This window comes from Equus przewalskii, chromosome 9, assembly GCF_037783145.1.
Source record: "Equus przewalskii isolate Varuska chromosome 9, EquPr2, whole genome shotgun sequence".
In the NCBI taxonomy this organism is placed as follows: domain Eukaryota; kingdom Metazoa; phylum Chordata; class Mammalia; order Perissodactyla; family Equidae; genus Equus; species Equus przewalskii.
This window is the reverse complement of record NC_091839.1, coordinates 17,202,420-17,222,329: the sequence shown is the minus strand read 5'-3', so window position 1 is coordinate 17,222,329 and position 19,910 is coordinate 17,202,420. Positions and strand designations below refer to the sequence as shown.

Sequence of the window (19,910 nt, the reverse complement as noted above, 5' to 3'; positions counted from 1 at the left end):
TTTCACAGATGGTAAACTGAGGCAAGGGAGCCAAGATGCCTGGTCCAGAGTCTCCAGACAGGTCGCCTCCCTGCCTCCCCATCACCCAGCGACTTCAAAGCCGATGGAGGAGGACCCAGGCTCAGCGGACTCAGGGGACTTGCCACCTAATGCTGCCACACTCCCGAGCGGGGGCCCTCCGCTTCGGGCCTCCCTGGTGGGCTGACTCGTGATTTCAGAGTCCTGACTCGCTTTAGGCCTCCGAGCTCAGCCCTGAGTGACTCCAGAAATTCCAAATAAAAACCAGCCAGGCAATCAATCTATACATCTTTGAAGGCGTGCCACCTCCAAGGACAGATCAGAAGGCCAGCCCTCGACACTCAGGGGGCTGGTGACATTGTCACCTGGACAACCCTCCGGAAGCTGGTTGATCTGGTGACTTTGAAAAGGCCATGACCTTTGACCTGGCCTTTCCACCACCAGGAATCTGTGATGAGGGGCATTCAGGCACTGGGTCACAGGGCCGTCCACTGGAGGGGTGTTGACAATAGAGAAAATAGGAAAACGACCCAAATGGTCAGCAGGAGGTGAGCAGCTAGGTGAGTGAGGATGAGGGAGCTGGCCCGTCCACATGGCCCTCAACTCAGCTCCCGGGGCCCAGCGAAGGGGCCGACGCACACATGCCAGAACGCTACGTGAAACAAGCCGAACGAGACGCCACGTGATCGCTGGACAACTGGCTAAACTGCGTTACGGACAGCGAACTGGACGACAGGATCGTCTCCAAGCTGAATCTGCTGAATTTGATAACTCTCCTGTGGTTAAGAGAATGTTCTTGTTCTCCAAGGCTGAAATGTTAGGGAGTAAAGGAGCGTAATGTCTGCAATTTACTCTCAAATGATGCAGAAAAACTAGTCTGCATATTGAGAGAGCTAAAGATAAAGCAAACGTAGAAAAATACTTAGAGGGGGTAAATCTGGCAAGGCAGCCAGCTTCCAAATGGGACCCCAGCAATCCCCACCTCCTCACGGTCCGACTCCTCCCACGGGGTACCAGGGCTGGTCTCGCTGACCAATAGGATTTGGCGGAAGTGATCATATGCTAATTTTGAGATTAGGTTATGAAACAGACTGCGGCCTCCAGCCTGGGCACTCTCCCGTTCTTTTTCCGTTGGATCGTTGCCTCTGCGGGAAGCCAACTGTGGAGCCTGTCAGGAGCCCCCCCTTTGAAGAGGCCCATGTAGGGAGGAGCTGAGGCACCCCGCCAACAGCCACCTGCCTGAGCCATCTTGAAAGTGCATCCTCCAGCCCAGTCAAGCCTTCTGATGACCACGGCCCTCGCTGACATCTTGACCATCAGCTCATGAGAGAACGTGAACCAGAACCCTCCAGCCAAACCACTTCCAGGTTCCTGATCCTTAGACACTGTGTGAGGTAAGTCAGTGTTTGTTGTGTGAAGCTGCTAGTAAGCTTGGGGGTAATTTGTTACACAGCAGTGGATGACTAATACATCTGGTTAAAGAGTAAAGAACTCCCATGAGTTCTCTGTACTATTCTTGCAACTTTGCTACAGGTTTGAAATAATTTTAAAAGGAAGTTAAAAAAATACCCAAAACTTAAAATTTTTTTTTATCTATTTTCATTAAAAATGCAGAGACAAATAGATACATACACATGCATACACACTCACACACACCACAAACCAAGTCAAAACCAAATGACACACTGGTGGAAACAGCTGCAAGCCATAGCACAAAGTTCCTCTCTCTCATATATAAAGAGCCTCTAGAAATCACTAAGAATAACAATTAGTGAGAAGAGGGAGGCAAAGGATACGATCAGACAGTGTACAGAAAAGGAAACACAAGAAGCTTAAGTATTTCAAGAGATGCTCCACCTTACCTGTAACAGAAATGCAAATCAAAGGAACCTGATGGAACCATTTTCATTCATCACATTCGGAATAAGCCATATGTCTCATCAACACACTGTCGTATATTGCCCGTGGGGGTCTAAACTGGCACAGTTTGCTACAACTCGAGGAATGCCATTCAGCAGCAGCTACCCAAATTATAAGCTCATGTTTGCTTTGATCCAGACAGATACACCCGCACGTGTGGGAAATGACAGGTGCACAAGGTTTTTACGACAGCTCTGAAAGGACGGCCGAGGCCAGGACCTGGTCAGGCGTGCATCGAAACAGCATTTACTGGGGTGCGAATGACAGTCCACCCCTAATCGTACAGAGGAAGACTTTGTGACCGTAACAAAGGACTAGGGACACTGTCCGTGTGCTGCCAGAGTCAGCGTCTCATGTCGCCTTCCGGGTTAAGAGGGAAGGAGAGAAAAGTTAATCCCTGTTTGCTCCAGGCTGTGTGTGCACAGAGACCCAGAAGGATGAACACAAGACAAGTCACCGTGGATGTCTGGAGGGGCGCGTGGGCTGGGAATCAGGCGTGGGTGGGACACTTCCCCCTTTTCAAAAAGCTTTTTGATGATCGAACCCTGTGAACGTAAAACCTAATTTAAAAAATGAAAACGTTTTAAATGGACGGGAAGGAAAAAAAAAGGGCTGAAAGGAACCTTTACACCAAAAATGTTACCAGCAGCTTCTGCACAGTGGTATTCTGGGTAATTTATTTCTCTTCTTTGTTCTTTTCTGTCTTTTTTAAATCCACTAAAGGAGCATGAAATTATTTTTATAATCACTTTTTTAAAACTACCACATGAGTGGAATGTTTACCAAGAGATTCCAACTGCCCAGGGGTAGATGGCAAGACGCTCAGCTTCACATGGAAATAGAGAAAAGGGCAGGAGGGCTGGCATTTTTTTGGTTGGGCGGAGAGCAAGCCGGTTGCCAATCTGGGGTTGATGAAGAAGCCGGGAGAAGCCGTCGCTGGCACAGACCCCGCACAGGAGCAACCGATTTAGCGCTTTGCATAGAACGTCTGGAAAGAGCATAGAGCCTCTGATTCAGCAATTCGATTTCTAGAAATTTACCCTACAGGTGTTTTCACACATATGTGCAAAGCCCAGGTCCAGAAATATTTATAGAAGTGTCGTTTATTAACAGCGACACGGGAAAGCACTCTAGAGATTCATGAAGAGGGGACCGAATAAATAAATCACGCTGTGTTCATATAATGAAATACGATCAAAATGCAGCAAATCTCGGCCCGCAGGCCAAACTCTGCCTGTCGCCCCCGCCTTGGCCCACCGTTTTGTATGGCCTCAAGCTAAGACTCGTTTTTATAATCTTAAACGGGTGAAAAGAAATCAATAAAAGGATGCTATTTTGTGACTCGTGAAAATGACAGGAAATTCAAATCTCTGGGGCCACAAATAAAGCTTTATCGGAACTCGCCCGTGCGCATTCACTTCTGCGTGGTCTATGGCCACTTCTGCGCTATAATCACAGAGACCCACAAAGGCTAAACTTTTAGTTCACTGTTGGCCCTTCGTAGAAAGTATAGAAAGTACGGGCCCTTTATAGAAAGTGCACTTGGCACCCTTCACTTTGCAGAACTTTCGAAACGCCCGACCCCATTCCAGCGCTGTATGTACATTAATTTATCTATCCCTCGCAACAACCCTATGAAGTAGATGCTATTATTGTCACCTTCATTTTGCAGATATGGAAACTGAGGCACAGAGAGGTAAGCCACTTGCCTAAGGTCGCACAGCCTCTAGGTGGCAGAGTTGGGGTCCCAGAGTCCCTGTTCCTAGCTACCACCCCCCAACCACTCTCCCGGACTGGTTTTCAAACCACACCTGACGCCCGTGAGTAACGAGCCTCCCCTTCAACTCGCCGTGGCGCACGCGGGACAGGGTGGGTGCCGGTACGCGTGCTTGGGTTCCCGCCTCCGTCCATTCATTCAATAAATGCTCACGGAGTGTCTGCCGTGTGCCAGGCGCTGTTCTGGGCGCACAGCAGGGACACTGCTGACAACTCTCTGCCTCATGGTGTTTATATTACAGCGACAGCAAGACAGTAATTAAGGAAAATACACAGCCGGTCAGGTGGTGTAAGTGCTATGGAGAAACGGCAGGGAAGACAAGACGGCAGGGGAGGCCCGGGCCGAGCGAGGGAGCGGGCTCCACTTTGAGAGGAAGTGGCTGGGGAGGGGTGGAGGGAGTCAGTGGCCTGACAAACTGTTCCGTTTGCCGGGGACTGTCTCTGATTTTTGTTTTTTTTGAGGAAGGTTAGCCCTGAGCTAACATCTGCTGTCAATCCTCCTCTTTTTGCTGAGGAAGACTGGCCCTGAGCTAACATCCATGCCCATCTTCCTCTACTTTATATGTGGGACGCCTACCACAGCATGGCTTGCCAAGCGGTGCCATGTGTGCACCTGGCATCTGAACTGGTGAACCCCGGGCCACCGAAGCGGAATGTGCTCACTTAACCGCTGTGCCACCGGGCCAGCCCCAACCGTCTCTGTTTTAAAACTGAAAGTCCTGTTTCCCCAGAACCTCAGTGCTGGGTAACTGGGATGGCTGGACAGCAAGGAGCGAGTCTAGACAAGCCCTGGCACACACCAGGTGCTTGACAAGTGTCTGCAGAGCGTGCAAGAGTGAAAGGGCAGAGAACCAGTGCGCCCAGGGCCGGCTCTCAACTCCAGTGCTCGGAGCACGGGATCCCGGCAGGTCCACGTCACAGCCGTGGATGGGAGGCCCGGGGAGGGGAAGGCACGGGCCGGAGGGACCCAAGCCTGTGTCTGACCCACTCCAGAAACAGTGCTGCCACTTGTGTCTCTCGCAGGCCAGGGGGCCTCGCCCCTCCCCTGCTGCTGCCAGTTGCTCCTCCCTCTGCAGACAGGAACTGATGCCATCTTGGCCCCATGTCCCTCTGGACCAGACCCACTCTCTACCCATAACAACAGCTAAAATAATAATAGCAAATATTTCTCAAAGGCTCACTCTGTGCAAAGCATCTATTAACTCGTTTACTCCTCCTGATAGACGTTGAAGAAACTGTTGCTCCCATTTCCCAGATGAGGAAACTGAGGCTCAGCAGTTACAGACACTTGCTCAGGGTCAGCATGAGGCCGGGCACATCGTAAGCGCCTCCTTGCCCAAACATCGGTTGATGGAAGGAAGAAACTGGTGGCTTAAAGTCACAAGGAAGGAGCAGAGCCTCAGAGGGAAATCATGGCCATTTAGGACCAAAGCCTGGCTGATTTCTGCCATCCTGATCTGCCTTGCTGATGTTAGTCCCTCCTCTTGTTACCCAACCTAATCTACCTATCCACTGGTCCTTCTCGAACAAGGACAACCTCCTTCGCTCCAGAATAAAATGTGGCCTTCCCTCACCTCTCATGGGTTTATGACTCACATGAGACAAAAGCTAATTTTCCTAATATGTAAAGAGTTTCTACAAATCAACAAGAAAATGACCAGTAACCCAAATTTTAAAATGGCAAAGGGTAGGAACAGACAACTCCATAGAAAAGAAAACACAAATAGCTCTAAATCTATAAACACCTGCACAGCCTCATTCATAGTAAAAGAAATGCAAATTCAAACAAAACAAGATACTGTTTTTCACCAACCAAACCAACCAAGTTCAATACATGGCTGAGGTTATGGGGAAACAGGCACAGATCATATATTGCTGATAAAGGATAAACCAATCGATACTCCAAAGAGGGCAACTTGGCGACTTTTGTCAAAACTACAAATCATCTGTTCTTAAATAGAACTAGCATCTCCGTTTTTCAGAACTTATCCTACAAAGTGACATATGTGCAGAGTCGTCCTCTGCAGCCTTGCTCATAATAGCTAAAGACCGGAAGTGACCGAAATGCTCACCAACAAGGACTGGTTAAAAAAATAACAGCAGAGCCACACCACGGAATACTACGCAGTCATATAAAAGAACAGAGCGCAGTCTCCGAGATAAATTTTCAAACAATACAAGCAAGATGCAAAACTTCGTGCATGCGGGGTATGCGATCGTTTTTGTAAAAATGGGAGGAAAAGGATCCAGACGTCACTTGGCTTGTCGGCACGTGGAAAAGGACGCAAGAAACGGCCCAGGGAGGGACAAGCAGGAGACCGTGGTTCCGGAGAGGGGGCTTTGCTTAGATCTTTCCGAATGTTTGGAAATGTGAACTATCTGGATGCACTCCTCATCCGGATAGGAAAATGGTAATTTTAGGAAAGAACACATTGCCTGCTGTGTGTTTCTTGTGTGGCTGCCTAGGGTGTGGGCTCCCTCGGGGCTGGCCCTGGTCTCAAGGGTCCTCGACTGTCAGGGGACCCTCAGGAAATATCTGGGGAGGGAAGGAGAGCACCGTTTCCCAAGCTGGTGAGACAGAGAGCAGGCAGGGCAGCCAGCGAGCGGAGGAGGAGCGGGGAGAGGGGGCGAGGCCGGGCTGCGCCAGGACAGCAGCGGCTGCTGGGGTCGTCTACCTGGGGGGCCGGCGCCGGGGAAGCCTGGCTGTCGGGGGCCTGAGGGCCGAGGCCAGCTCCTTTGGCGACAGGGGCCGTCAGGGCTGGGTCTTGGGCGGGAGGCGGGGCGCTGACTATGACGGAGGCGGGCACGGAGAGGTGGGGGCCCTCTGTGGGGAGGGGCTGCTGGCTCCTCTCCTGAAATGGGCAGCCCGCACAGGGTCAGAAGGCCACCGGCACGGACCCGCAGCCCCCCACCCCGAGACCCCCGCCCCAACTGATGCTCCAGAGAAGCAGGGGTGGGAACCGGGCGGGAGGGGCACCGAGAGGCCAGGCACAGAGGCCCCCGGTCGGGGGCGGGGGCTGGGATCCTGGGGTCCAGGTGCCAGGGGGGCTGCATACTGGGCAGCTCGTCCCACGGGGTCCCTGTGGGTCATCTCCCAGCGCCATCTCCTCTCCATCTTCTGCCCAATCTGTCCGTCCACGTCTTGCCCGCTCTCTGTGATCCCTCTTCAATGGTCCAACAGGACAGTCTGTCTATGTGTCAGTCCCCCTCCTTGTCAATCTTTCTGTCAGCCAGCCAGCCAGCCGTTCAGTCTCTGTGTCTGTCTTTCTGTCAGTCAACCAATCCCTCTCTTTGACAATCTGTCTGTCAGAGGGGCCCTCCCCCGTCTGTCTGGCTTCCTGTCACCCTCAGCCTCATCCTAGGGGACGCCCATACCCAGAGCAGGGGTGCCACCTCCAAGATGCTCTCCCTAACCCACGAGACCCTCCCCAGTTGCTGCCCAGCCACATCCAGTTTCCCCCTGGTCCCTCCCCCATACCCCCCACCCCACACCCCCCGGCCCTGGTTACCTGGGGCAGGAACATCTGCAGGGAGTCCTGAGTGAGGATGGCCGTGGTGGCGGCGGAGGGAGGCTGCCCCAGGACGATCTTCTCTGGGCTGGACGCCAGGCCCGGGCTGGGCTGGGGGGTGGTGGCCTGAGGCGGGGCGGCAGCCTGAGGGGTGGGGGCCTGCGCGGGCGGCTGCTGCGCCTGCGGCTGCTGGAGGCCCAGAGACAGTGGCGTGCTGACGGCCGGGGGCCCCTGGGGGGCCGTCTGCACCGCGAGCACCGGCGTGGCCTCCCCGGAGGCGGCGGCAGGGGTGGCCGCCTGCACCAGACCGTCGGGGGCATTGAGCATGGTCACGGCGTTGGGGGGCAGCGTGACCCCCTGGAGGACGGTGGTGGCCGCGGGGCCGGCGGGCGCAGGCTGGCTCTGCGTGGGCAGGCTGCCTGCGGCCAGCGACACGGGCATCTGGAAGAGCGCGGGCTGGCCCACCTGGATGGGGGCGGCCGAGAGGATGTGCGCCGCGCTGTGCGCCCCCGAGTGCGGCGCCAGCACGGGGCCCAGACTCAGCGGGCCCGCCAGGTTCTGGTTGGTGAGGATGGGGTTGGCAATGAGCTGTCCGCCCGCATGGGGGGCCGCAGCCGCCAGGATCTGCCCCCCGACGTTGGCCGGCAGGGCGGAGAGCGGCTGAGGGAGCTGGACCGCGGATGCGCCGGGCAGCAGGAACTGGTTCTGGCCCGGGAGCATGTGCTGCGCGGGGATGACGATGCTGCTGCCCTGGTTCAGGAGGTGGACGCTCATGGGCTTGCTGAGGGTCCCGGGCGGCTGGGGTGGGGCCGCCCCGGTGGTGGTGGCCGGAGGCTGCTTGAAGACGTTGGCCGGCAGGGCGGGCGCGGGGAAGCCGGACAGCACCACATTCTGGCCAGCCTTGCCCGCTGTCATGAAAGTCAGGTTCTGGGGGGGCTTGGGCTGCTGCGGGAGGCCCCCCGCCTCGCCCTGGATGGTGAGCGTGGCGCCCGCGGGGGCGAACGGCTTGGGGGTCAGCTGGTAGAGCTTTGGGGGCAGCACGCCCGCCGGCTTGGGCTGGATGGGCGTGGGCGTGCGATGCAGGATCACGTTGGGCGCAGGGACCAGTGGTGACGCGCCAAGGCCGGGGGCCACCGCCAGCGGCTGTCCTGAGGGCGCCCCGCTGGCTGCTGCGGTGGCCGCTCCCGCGCCTCCGAACACCGAGTTCCCATTGAGCGTGGTGGCCACAGCGGCCGGCAGGTTCTTCTGGATGACCAGGCCGGCCCCCTGGGGTGGGACACCAGCCGATGCCAGGGTCACTGGCTCCGAGGGGCCGGCCGCAGAAGCCAGATAGCCACTGACTGGTACCTGCTTGGCCAGGAGCTGGGAGGTGGGCGGGTTGAGCGCCATGACTGGCTGGCCCACCACCTGGATGGGGGCCAGGCCCAGGGTGGCGGCCGTGGCGCCCCCGGGGCTGCCGTTGGGCAATCCCTGGAGGCCGGGGATGGGCTGCAGGGTCACGTTGCCCAAGCCCACCGGCTGCAGGAAAGGCTGGACGCTCAGGGCTTTGTTGACCACGTCGGGGGGCGGCACCAGGGCCTGGTGGGTGAGCACGGTGGGTGGGGCCTGCAGCCCCAGCAGGTCAGGGCCACCAGGGAAGAGGGCCTGGGGCCCCGCGGCCACGGTGGCAGCCCCTCCGGCCCCTGGTGGGCCCGCTCCGCCATCCGCGGGCTGCAGGGTGGGCAGCTGAAAGGGGCCCAGGTCCAGCTCGGCCTCAGCCTCGAGCGTCTGCTCGGTGATATTGGCTTCCTGGAGGCTCTGCTGGAGGATGTCGCAGGGCTGGTCGGCGCCCCCGCCGGCCCCACCACCGCCCCCCGCTGCTGGCGAGCCCAGAATGTCATCTTCCAGGAAGTCTAGGTCCACGCTGGGGGCCGGCTGGCTGGGCTCAGGGTTCAAGTGGTTGCCAGAGGCTTCTTGCACATGGAGCTAGAGGCCGGGGAAGGTGGAAGGAAAGAGCTGAGGTTAGCAAGGGCCGGCGTGGCACAAGCAAAGGACACTGGGTGTCAAGGTGGCACGATCAGAAAGAACATCCATCTGGACGTGGCTGGACGTGGATTCAAATCCCAGCTCTGCCAGGGCTTAGCTGTGCCATGTGCCTGCTGAATCTGGGCTGTTTCCCCATGTGTACACATCAGTAGAATGTAATAAAACCCTTTTTTTTTCTTTTGAGGAAGATTGGCCCTGGGCTAACATCTGCTGCCAATCCTCCTCTTTTTGCTGAGGAAGACTGGCCTTGAGCTAACATCCATGCCCATCTTCCTCTGCTTTATATGTGGGATGCCTGCCACAGCATGGCTTGCGAAGTGGTGCCATATTGGCACTCAGGATCCGAACCGGCAAACCCCGGGCCGCCGAAGCAGAACACGCGAACTTAACCGCTGTGCCACCAGGCTGGCCCCTAAAACCCATTTTTTTAAACAGTCCTACAGGCCCATAATACTTATCTTCAATTACGAAACCCAAAAAGCTCCAAAAACTCGACATTTTTCTAACTCTTTTGGCGGCAAAACCTGACCAGAACCGACGTGGCACTCTCGGGGGAAAAGACACGATTTATCCACGTCACGCAACTCTTCTTAAGTTGGCCACAGAGAGGGAGAGCGTGTGCCGTGTTGCACGCAGCGCACGCACGTCCGCATCAGCTTTCCAGAACCTGAAAAGGCCTGAATTCCGAAACACACCTGGCCCCAAACGTTTGGGGTAAAAGATGGTGGTTTTGTTAAAAATAGCGGCACAGCGGCGGCCGGACCCAAGTCTCACTTTGCGCCGGCTGTGTGGTGAGTTTGCTGTTTCTTAAATGCTTCCCACGCTGTTCTGGATGGCGATCCAGGACAAGCCTATAAATCGATATACGTGTGCGTACTTGAGCAAATACTCCCGCAGCAACGATCACGCTGACGGCATGCAATACCCGCTGATATCTGACCAGATAATGGACCAGAATGTGTAGTTTGACAGATTCTGAGTTAATCCATGTGGAGAGCTCATGGCAGGACCTGGCGGCCAGCTGGTGCATGAGAAACATCATCCATCATTATTATTACTGTCCACGTTGTTGTTGTTCATAACAGCCCAGTGAGACGGGCACTGCCCCCAGCCTCGTTTCCCAGATGGGGACACTACCTGGCCACTCAGCTGCTGAGTGGAGGGAAGTGTCTGGAAGGATGGGGCCCACACAGCCCCCTACCGACAACCAGGCAGTTCTGAGTTCTTTTTTTTTTTTTTGTGCTGAAGAAGATTGGCCCTGAGCGAACATCTGTGCCCATCTTCCTCTACTTTATATGTGGGATGCCACCACACCATGGCTTGATGAGCGGTGTATAGGTCCATACCCAGAATCCGAACCGGTGAACCCCGGGAAGCCGAGGTGGAGCACACGAACTTAACCACTTGGCCACAGGGCCAGCCCAGTTCCGAGTTCTTAACTGCTAACTGGCCATAACCAAACTCGCCGCCTGGGCAGGTGGTGACATTCACCAATATCACGTACGAGGAGGTGCTTAGAACCGGAACAGAGACTTTACAGGAATTAAAAAATGATGGCAATGAGATGAATAACGACCACAAACTAAGACTACAGGCTCCTCGCTGCTCCTGGGTCTATAAATGTAGCAACACGGACGTGATGTTTATTTGCTGGGTTCTGCATTTAACCATTTATATTATGCAAGAAAAATCGTGTGGAGTATATGAGTATAGTCCTTGTGAGAACTGAATAAAAATTACCCTAAAGAGCCTGGCACACCATAAGCGTTCCGTAAACGACAGTGACAATGACAGAGGGGGAGGAGAGAGGACAAGTGGCACTCAGGAACGGGCCCGGCCCAGCCCGGCACACAGTGGGAGCTCAGTGAATTTCTGCCTTCCCCACTCTGGGCTGTGCTCATCACCCTTGACTTCATTTTCCAGGTGGAGACGGGGGTCTGTGGGGGACGGTCTCCCCATTCCCCAGGTCACATAGCCCCTGGTCCCCAGAAGTGTCCCCTGGAACCCCTGGGCCGGCGTCTGTCTCGGCTCCCAGAACAGCTCTGCACCAGCCTGGGAGGGCCGGGGCCCAGCACCCTCACCTCCCTCTCTAGGGGCCTGCGGGCCCAGCCCGGGTGGTCCAGCAGCCATGGGCCCCCCTCCACACCACGCTGCTCTCAGTGACTGCCCCCTGCTCTCCTCCTCCAGCAAAGTGCCCAGGGGGTGGGGGACGAGTGGGACCCCTCCCCTACCTCGGACCCCGCCCACCTCGGGCAAGCTGGGCCATGACGGGAGCCACTTACCCCAGGACCTTCATAGAAGGCACTTTGGGCCTCCCCAGGGTTATCCAGGAGGTCATCACTGTCGAGCTGCAACGAGACCCGCCCCAGCCCGAGGTCAGAGGTCAGCTGGGCAGCGGGCAGCCCCACGCCTTAGAACAAAAACCAGCTCAGGGTGACATGGGAGCAAAAAGACAGAGGAGGTAGGGGGCGGGGAGGGGGCGAGGGGCACAGGAAACTCTGCTTCCAGAGAAAGAGGCCCAAAGAAAGGGGCTGGGCAGCCCGTTTAAAACCCTAGGCAGCCCCAACACTGAGTCCGAGCCTCTCCCGCCATGCCTGCCTCTCGGATCCCACCTCCACGCCGCTGCCCAAGCCGTGCCCCCTGCCTTTTGCCCGTCCTCTTTAGCAACACGTCCTTCAGGACCTGTCACATAGGCCACGTCCTCCCAGCCACCTCCCGTCCCCTCTTACTAAGTCACTCCTTTCTCTATGCAGCCCAAGACCCAGCAGGCCCCACCATGCGGGCACCTGCACCTGTCTCCGGGGGGGCAGGGACCTGTCTGACTCCCAGGGGCGTCTTCAGAACCTAGAACAGGGCCTGGCATCCACGTCAGTGCCCGCGGAATGTGTGTCCACGGCCAAGGTCCCCCCACTTCCCTCCTCCTGCTGTTGGTACAGAACCCCCAGCTGCTGCAGCCAACGGACCCCTCGGGCTTCTGGAATCCGCCCCAAATGCCTCGACTCAGAAAACGGTACCACAACCCGCTCAGCCGCTTAGGCCCGAACCCGGGAGGCATTCCAGACGCTCCCTCGGCCTCGACATCGAAGCCGCCAGCGAGTCTAGCTGCTTCTGCATCCCAGAGCGTGGTCCCACTGCGCGCGCCTCGCACCTCCTCTGCTGCCCGCCCCGTGGCCCCGGCCATCAGCGTCCCACGCCACTTGCCTCCCCTCCACAGATCACCCCACACTCCTCCTTCCAACCAGAGGAGCTCCAGTCCCCTGCCTCTGAGGGCACCCCGGCTTAGCAACCCGCTCCTGGGGACACCACGTGATGAAGTGACCGGTCATAAAAAGCACGGAGCTTCCTCCCAGCTCTGGGCCACCTGCTCTGGGGAAGCTGGCCACCGTGTCTTGGGGACCCTCACGCAGCCCCACACAGAGGCCCACGTGCCGAGCCGCCAGCCAACAGCCAAGGGGATGAGTCATCGCAGAGGCCCGTCCTCCGGCCCCAGACAAGCCCTAGGATGACAGCGGCCCCAGGAGGAACCCCGAGCCACGACACCCACCCGGCCCTTGGGAACCGTGAGAGCGCTCTCAAAGGTCCGGAGTCACTCAGCGTTGGGATAATTTGTTAGACGGCCGTAGATGGCGGATGCACCCCTCGACTCTACAGACTTGCACGCATCCCGGCTCTGTCCCATTCTTTGGGGTGCAAATCATATGTTGCTTTCTCCTGCTTAAGAACCCAGCAGAGCCACCTGTCGCGCTCAGGATAAAACCTGAACTCCTCCATCAGGGGCTTCTAGGCCCAGGACGACCTGGTGACCCGCGTCCACTCCAGTCTCCCACCTACGCGTTTCCCCTTCAGTCCGGCCCATCGGCCTTCTTTCTGTTCCTCGAACGTGCCACGCTCTCGCCCTGCCCGGAGCACCTCCCTTTGATCCGTCAGGTTCACCTTCAATGTCACCTCCTTAGAGTGACCCACTCAGACCACAAGGAGAGGGTCTTAGGAGCCCCTGCCCCCACCCAGTCTTTTTCTTTTCAGCCGTTTTTGTTGTGCGAGTGACGTTATCATTGCTCACTGTACTCTGCACGGGGCTTTCCGCTGTCACCTGAATCAGTTACCGGCCGCATTATTTACCGGGAAACCGCGAGTGGTGTGAGGGCAGGGATCTGCCATCAGTTCTGTGCCACCCCCTGCCCCCGCCCCCCGCCGTAACCCCAACGTTCGGCTCACAGAAGGCAGGGGGCAGATGCCTACGGAATTGGGGGACATGCCTCCCAGCTCCCAACTCCACACCCCCACGCCCGGCCTCGGCTCTCACCTTCTCGGATCCATGTAGGAAGTCGTTGAGGGCCTGAGGGTCACTGAAAGAGAGAAGAGGGGAGACACTGAGGAGGTGCGGGGCGGGGGTGGGGGGCGGGGGTCAGGGGGGGAACCCGTTACTCACCAAATCACGTCCAGTAAGCATCTCCCATCCTCATCATCCATCGCCACTGGACGGGGCCGGGCGGGGGGAGGGCAAGGGAGACCAGGTTAGACGTCGGCCGTGGGCCAGGGCCCTCCCCCTCAAGGGCCATTCCTGGGGGCCAAGGCCCTGGAGGGGTCAGCTTTCTGTTCCCCCGAGTCTGTGGGCGGGGGTGGGGGTGGGGAGCAGCTCCCCACCAGGAGCCTCCTGACCAGGGACGGCTGCCTTTCCCTGGCCTCCGAGGACGATGACATCAACCGAGCCCTCGTGAGCCCCGATCACACGCAGGCCCCGTAGCCAGGGATCCACACGCCTGTCACTCATTTCATCCTCAGGGTATCCCGAGAGGTGGGTCCCGCCACCCCGACTTTGCAGATGAGCAGACGCAGGCATAGAGACCCTCATTCTCCGTCTCCCAGCTGCCGGGCGGCCTCGAACCCAGGCAGTCTGGCTCCGGAGCCCGTGCTCCTGCCACCACGCCGTCCTGCCTCGCTGCACGCAGGGCCTGGCCCCGAGTGGACTGCGGCAGGGGCGTCTGCAGATGGGCAGGTGAGGGAAGGGGCAGTGGAGGCGGCAGGAAGGGCCCCACGGCCTGGCACTGGGACCCCCGTGAAGACGCACACAGTGTGGCTCTCGAGGAAGGGGAGTGAGGCGAGGGACCAGGAGGACGGGCGCCCCAAGTCAGAGGAGCCGAGGAGGCAGGCTGAGCCGGCCGGCACGACGAGGACGAGGATGGCGCACACCTGTCGGGGGCACCCTGTGCCAGCTCTGTCCCAAATGTGAGTCCGCGTGGCCCCCGTGGGGAAGGGATGTCATCAGTCCCGTTTTCAGAGGAGGAAACTGAAGCGCTCATACTTGCGCACCCACCCCCACCATCTGACCTCAAGGATGCGGGCAGGACGCCACGAGAAAGCGGACGCGGTCCCTCAGAGGCACCAACTTAGACCCAGGGCCATGGAGTTCCAACCCTCTTTTTTGGGGGGGGTGGGGGAGGTCCTGAACCTCACTGAGAATGTGGTGACTGTCACGGATGCCCCCAAACTGCTATAACCTCACACACGCGCCCTCGGCTGGTTCACAGTCTGGAAGAGCATCCTCTTAATGCCCGTGACCTCCTCACCACCACCCAGCTCCCCCCGCCCGCGACCACTCTGTGACATAAGGGTTAGGGTCTCGGGTGACCTCTCGTGGTCGGGCAAGGGTCTGCCCTGAACGGGGCCTTGGAGAATGTGATGAGAGCGAAAGACGGTCTGGCCAGAAACAGGCACGGGACACACACACACGTGCACACACACACACACACGCGCACACACGCACACGCTTGGGCCCGGGGTCGACAGCCCTGGTCTACAGGAGAGCGTGCAACACACAGAAACACGCGCATCACGCCCCCTCCCCCAGCTGGCCGTGGGGACCGTCCCCAAGGCCCTGGCTGCGTTTGGCGGTGGGGACGGCGCTCTCTCTGCCTCCGTCTCCCGGCCCCGCCTACGATTCCTCCTTCTCGGGTCGCCAGGTCTGCAGCCCTCAGGGCCCTGCGCTTCCCCACCAGCCCACGGGGACGAGGCCAGCCAGGGCGCTGCCCACTCTGGAGGGGACGGGGAGCGAGAGGCGATGGCCAGCGACCCGGGCGCCCGGGAGAGGAGGGGCTGGTGGAGGTGGCCGGGCTCCGCCAGGGACAACGGCCCCCACGTGGCATGAACGGGGCTGCTCGCCGCTTACCTGCGCTACCGACGAAGCATGAAGGGAAGGAGGGGGCGTCCACTCCAGGTCTACGCGGGGCCCCCAGCCGGGGACGTGGGGAGCGTCCTCTCGGGAGCCAGCTGCGGAGAGAGGGTGAGAGAGGCTGTGAGCGAGGGGGAGAGACGGAGCCAGAGACACAGAGAGAGACAGAGACGGAGACAGAGAGAGACAGAGACAGACGGAGAGAGACAGAGACGGAGACAGAGAGAGACAGAGACGGAGACAGAGACAGAGACAGAGAGACAGAGAGACAGAGAGAGACAGAGCGACAGAGAAACACAGAGTCAGAGACAGATGGAGAGAGACAGAGAGACAGAGACAAAGAGACAGACAGAGACAGAGATGGAGAGAGACAGAGATGGAGACAGAGACAGAGATGGAGAGAGACAGAGACAGAGACACAGAGAGAGACAGGGGCAGAGAAACAGAGAGACAGAGACAGAGAAACAGAGACGGAGAGACAGAGACAGAGAGAGACAGAGACGGAGATGGAGACAGAGAGAGACAGAGATGGAAAGACAGAGACAGAGACAGAGATGGAGACAGAGAGAGACAGAGACAAAGAGACAGAACAGAGAGACACAGACGGAGAGAGACACATAGATACAGAGACAAAGAGAGACAGAGAGGAAGAGGGAGACAGAGACTCAGAGACAGAGAACAAGAGAGACAGAGACACACAGAGACAGAGACAGATGAGAGAGACACACAGATACAGAGACAAAGGGAGACAGAGACTCAGAGAGAGACAGAGACAGAGAGAGGGGGAAGGGTTGAAGAGACGAGGTTCACGGGGAAGTGGGAAAGCAGAGGTCAGACACAAGTGTAAAGCCACATAAACACCACGAGACGTTGTCCCGTACACGATATGCACACACATCACACGCTGTCCTGTGGGAGATGGCGTTATTCCACAGCACTTACTGGCATTTCCATCTAACATAACGGTCGCTGTCCCTTGTTCGGGTCCCCATGTTCTGTGAAGTCGCCGTGAACCCCCAGGACGAGCACCGCGCCACCGAAACCCCGCGTTAGGCTCCAGAGAGCCTCTGGCGACATTTCCATCAGCCCTTGGTTACCCTTTCTGCGCAAAGACATCATCCGGCAGACACTGTTGCCTTTTCGCGGGGAGCGCACAGCCGACAGCGGAGCCTCACGCAAGCCTCGCATCTCCTCCACCGACCACCACGCCCTGCCCGCGAGTACGGACGCCGGGCCGCCCTCGGGGGCCACGCGGGGAGTCATTCACGACAGTGAAATCACCAACAAAAAGCACAAACTGCAAAAAACGTGGCCCTAAAGAAGCCACAAAAAGGACACTTGTTTACAGCGCGAGAGCCGAGACGAGAAGGCAGAGCGGCGCCCAGGCAACCTCGGCGGGAGCGTGAGCTCCGGACGACTCCGACTTTCCTCCGCGCTGCTCGCTTCCGCGGGCGGCCAGGACAGCACTGGGGCTGCCGATTTCCGGGTTACGAATGTTAGCGAGTACGCGAACCCGCAAATACGGAATCCGCAAAGGACGAGGATGGACCACAATGAGGATAACGATGCGTCACACAGACCGCAGGCCCACTGTGTGCCGGCCACTGGTTTTAACCACTCTACACGTGTTAACCCATCTCACTTTCTCTAAATCCCCATAAGGCAGGTACTTTTATTAGCCCCACTCTGCAGATGAGGAAACTGAGGCTCAGAATGGCTAGCAACATGCCCAAGTTCCCTCAGCTGGTGAGTGGCCAGGCCGGGATCTGAGCCAAGGCAGGGTAACCCCAGAATCCCCACCCTTAACCACCATCCCACACACAAGGTCCTCTCATTATATTGTTCCTCTTTTTTTTTTTTTTGGTGAGGAAGATTCGCCCTGAGCTAACACCTGTGCCCACCTTCCTCTGCTTTTTCTATGCAGGATGCCTCCACAGCATGGCTTGGTGAGCGGTATGTAGGTCCACACCTGGGATCCGAACCCTTGAACCTGGGCCGCCAAAGCAGAGCACACAGAACTTTAACCGCTCGGCCACGGGGCCAGACCCTATATCGTTCCTCTTTCAAAATCTGAAGCAAATATGGTAAAAATGTCCAGATGAAGCTGGGTGACGGCATGCAGGCCTTTGTTATCATATTATAAATGCTTGGAATAGTTCAGATTGCAAAAAGCGATGAAGAGAGCGGCACGAAACAGGGAGGAGGAACTGGGAGCATCAAGCGGCTTCCTCTTCCTCTCGAGCCCCGGGCCCTGGAAAGAGCTCGAAAGCCTCTGTCACAACACCGGGGAACGTGGTCTCCCGTCCCATCCAGGACCCAGGTGCCCAGAGCTCCCGGCCTGGAGGGCGGCTCTGAGAGGGCAGCCAGCTTCCGGCTGGTTCTCCGCTCCTCCTGCCTTCAGTGTCGGGGTGGTGGCCCCAGCCCTGCAAACTCTGGACCCGCAGAACGAGAGCCGGGAGGGGCTGCTTCCTGGACAGGCTTCTCCAACGGGGTCCGCAGTGGACGTCCAGCGGGTGGCTCCAGACTCCTCCGTGAGAAGCTTTGATTTGTGTGTTTTCGTTCCGCTGGTGACAGCAGAGAAATAAAGCCAGGAGAGGGAACTGTTCTACATCGAGATGGGCTGTCAGTTACACGAGCATTTAAAATGTAGCTCAGGGCCCGTCTTCCTCAGCAAAAAGAGGAGGATTGGCGGCAGATGTTAGCTCAGGGCTAATCTTCCTCAGGGGGAAAAAAAAAAACCCTAAAAATTAAATCCTCATCTTCGAGCGGTGGGGGAGAGGGGGTGTCACACTCTGAAACAGAAAGGCTAAATGTTGACAACTGTCGAAGCTGTGTGATCGGTACCTGGGGGCTTCATCACCGCGTTCTAGGTACTTTGTAGATTTTTGAAAGTTTCCATAATCAAGAGAGAGGAATACATCAATGATCGGCAGGCCTGGGGCTCCCCCAAGATGGGTCCCCCTGTTCGGGCACCTGGGGTGGCATCTATGTCTCCCATCGGGTTGGTGTCAGGAGGCCCAGGTGACAGTCCTAGGGTTGGAGCCAGGCGTTCAAATCCTTCTCCGCCACGCACAGGCTGGGTGACCTTGGGCGACTGACTCTGCCTCTCTGGGCCGCAGTGTGCTGACCTGTAAAATGGGCATAATCACAGCCCCAACTTCCCATGCGGGCGAGAGGCCCTTGGAAAAGGATCTGGCCTGTGGTTTGCGCACAATGGGTGCTGGTACCGATATGATTCTGCAGCGAGGACGGCGACACATTGCCGGCGGAGGAGAAAAGGTCAGAGATGCCACAGCCTCTGCCCCCCGGGCCTCACACTGACTCTCAGGACCCGGGTCTGACAGGGCGGCAGCCAGCAGACGGGCCAGGGCTGCTGCGTGTGCAGCAACGCGGCCGAGTCGCAGCAGCGACACCATGAAGCTGCCATTAAAAGGCGGCCCGTGAGCACCCCGGGTGGGCATCGGGCACAGCTGGACGAGCGGAGCCCTTTGCTGGAGGCACTGGGGCCTTGGGGTGGGGCACGGGTCAGGGCCGGCTTGGCAGCCCGGGGGCGGGGTTCCCATCCTAGGGCTGCCGCTTCGGAGCTCTGTGCCCTGTGACCAGTTACGTATCCCTCTGTGCCTCAGTTTCCCCATCTGGAAGATGGGGATAACAGACTGCATCCCGCCCCACAGGGCTGTCATTCACAAACACCTGGGATCCTCACGTGTCGTGAAGTGCTTGCTAAGTGATTGATGCTGCTGCAATCATGGTAACCGCCATTGTGAACGTCACCTTGGGTGACAACTGCCAAAGTCCTCTGGCCACAGGACAGCCGGGGGGGAGAGCAGCCCCCAGACCCCAGCTCCTCCACCGCCTGCTGTTTGCCACGTGTCGCCCTGGAGCACGTCTGGAAAGGTTTATGAATCATCAGCTTCACACCGCCAGGCACCAAAGGCTCCTTGAAGCTAAGAATTGTGATTAAAATTCAGGGAGTAGGGACAGGCCTGGCGGGGCAGTGGTTAAGTCCACACGTTCTGCTTCAGTGGCCTGGGGTTTGCCAGTTCAGATCCCAGGCACGGACCTACACACCGCTCATCAAGCCATGCTGTGGCAGGCGTCCCACATATAAAGTAGAGGAAGATAGGCACAGATGTTAGCTCAGGGCCAGTCTTCCTCAGCAAAAAAAAAAAAAAAATCAAGGTGTAATAATGGCATTATGTTCTTTTTTTTTTTTCTTTAGAGTTCTTACTTTTTACAAATGCCTCCTGAAATCTTCAGGGCTGAAAGGATAAAACGTCTGCATCTTACCGCAAAATACTCCAGTGTGGGCGTTCGGGGGGACACAGATCTGTGCTGTCCTGTACGACAGCCACGAGCCGCACGCGGGTCTGCACATTTAAGCTGAAGTGAATCGAGCGAAATCAGAGCAAAGGACTTGAATAGATGTTTCTCCAGAGAGGACACACGAGTGGCCCTAAGTGCCCGACAAGACGCTCGGCCTCGCTGGTCAT

General features: G+C 57.6%; 1 protein-coding gene across 4 annotated transcripts in view; it reads right to left on the bottom strand.

Annotated features, from left to right (window-relative positions):
* The window catches only part of BICRA (BRD4 interacting chromatin remodeling complex associated protein), a 77,760-nt gene that overhangs the window by 8,851 nt on the left and 48,999 nt on the right, over positions 1 to 19,910 (bottom strand). For 3 of the 4 annotated variants that reach the window (XM_070558065.1, XM_070558064.1, XM_070558067.1), the window contains exons 2-7: positions 15,415 to 15,515; positions 13,678 to 13,723; positions 13,552 to 13,594; positions 11,531 to 11,596; positions 7,224 to 9,188; positions 6,390 to 6,566 (exon numbers count right to left, since the gene is read on the bottom strand). In XM_070558065.1, coding sequence (XP_070414166.1) covers positions 6,390 to 6,566; positions 7,224 to 9,188; positions 11,531 to 11,596; positions 13,552 to 13,594; positions 13,678 to 13,718 — 2,292 coding nt within the window. In that variant the 5' untranslated portion in view covers positions 13,719 to 13,723; positions 15,415 to 15,515. The remainder of the gene's footprint in view (positions 1 to 6,389; positions 6,567 to 7,223; positions 9,189 to 11,530; positions 11,597 to 13,551; positions 13,595 to 13,677; positions 13,724 to 15,414; positions 15,516 to 19,910) is intronic. The other variant, XM_070558066.1, reaches the window with a different exon arrangement.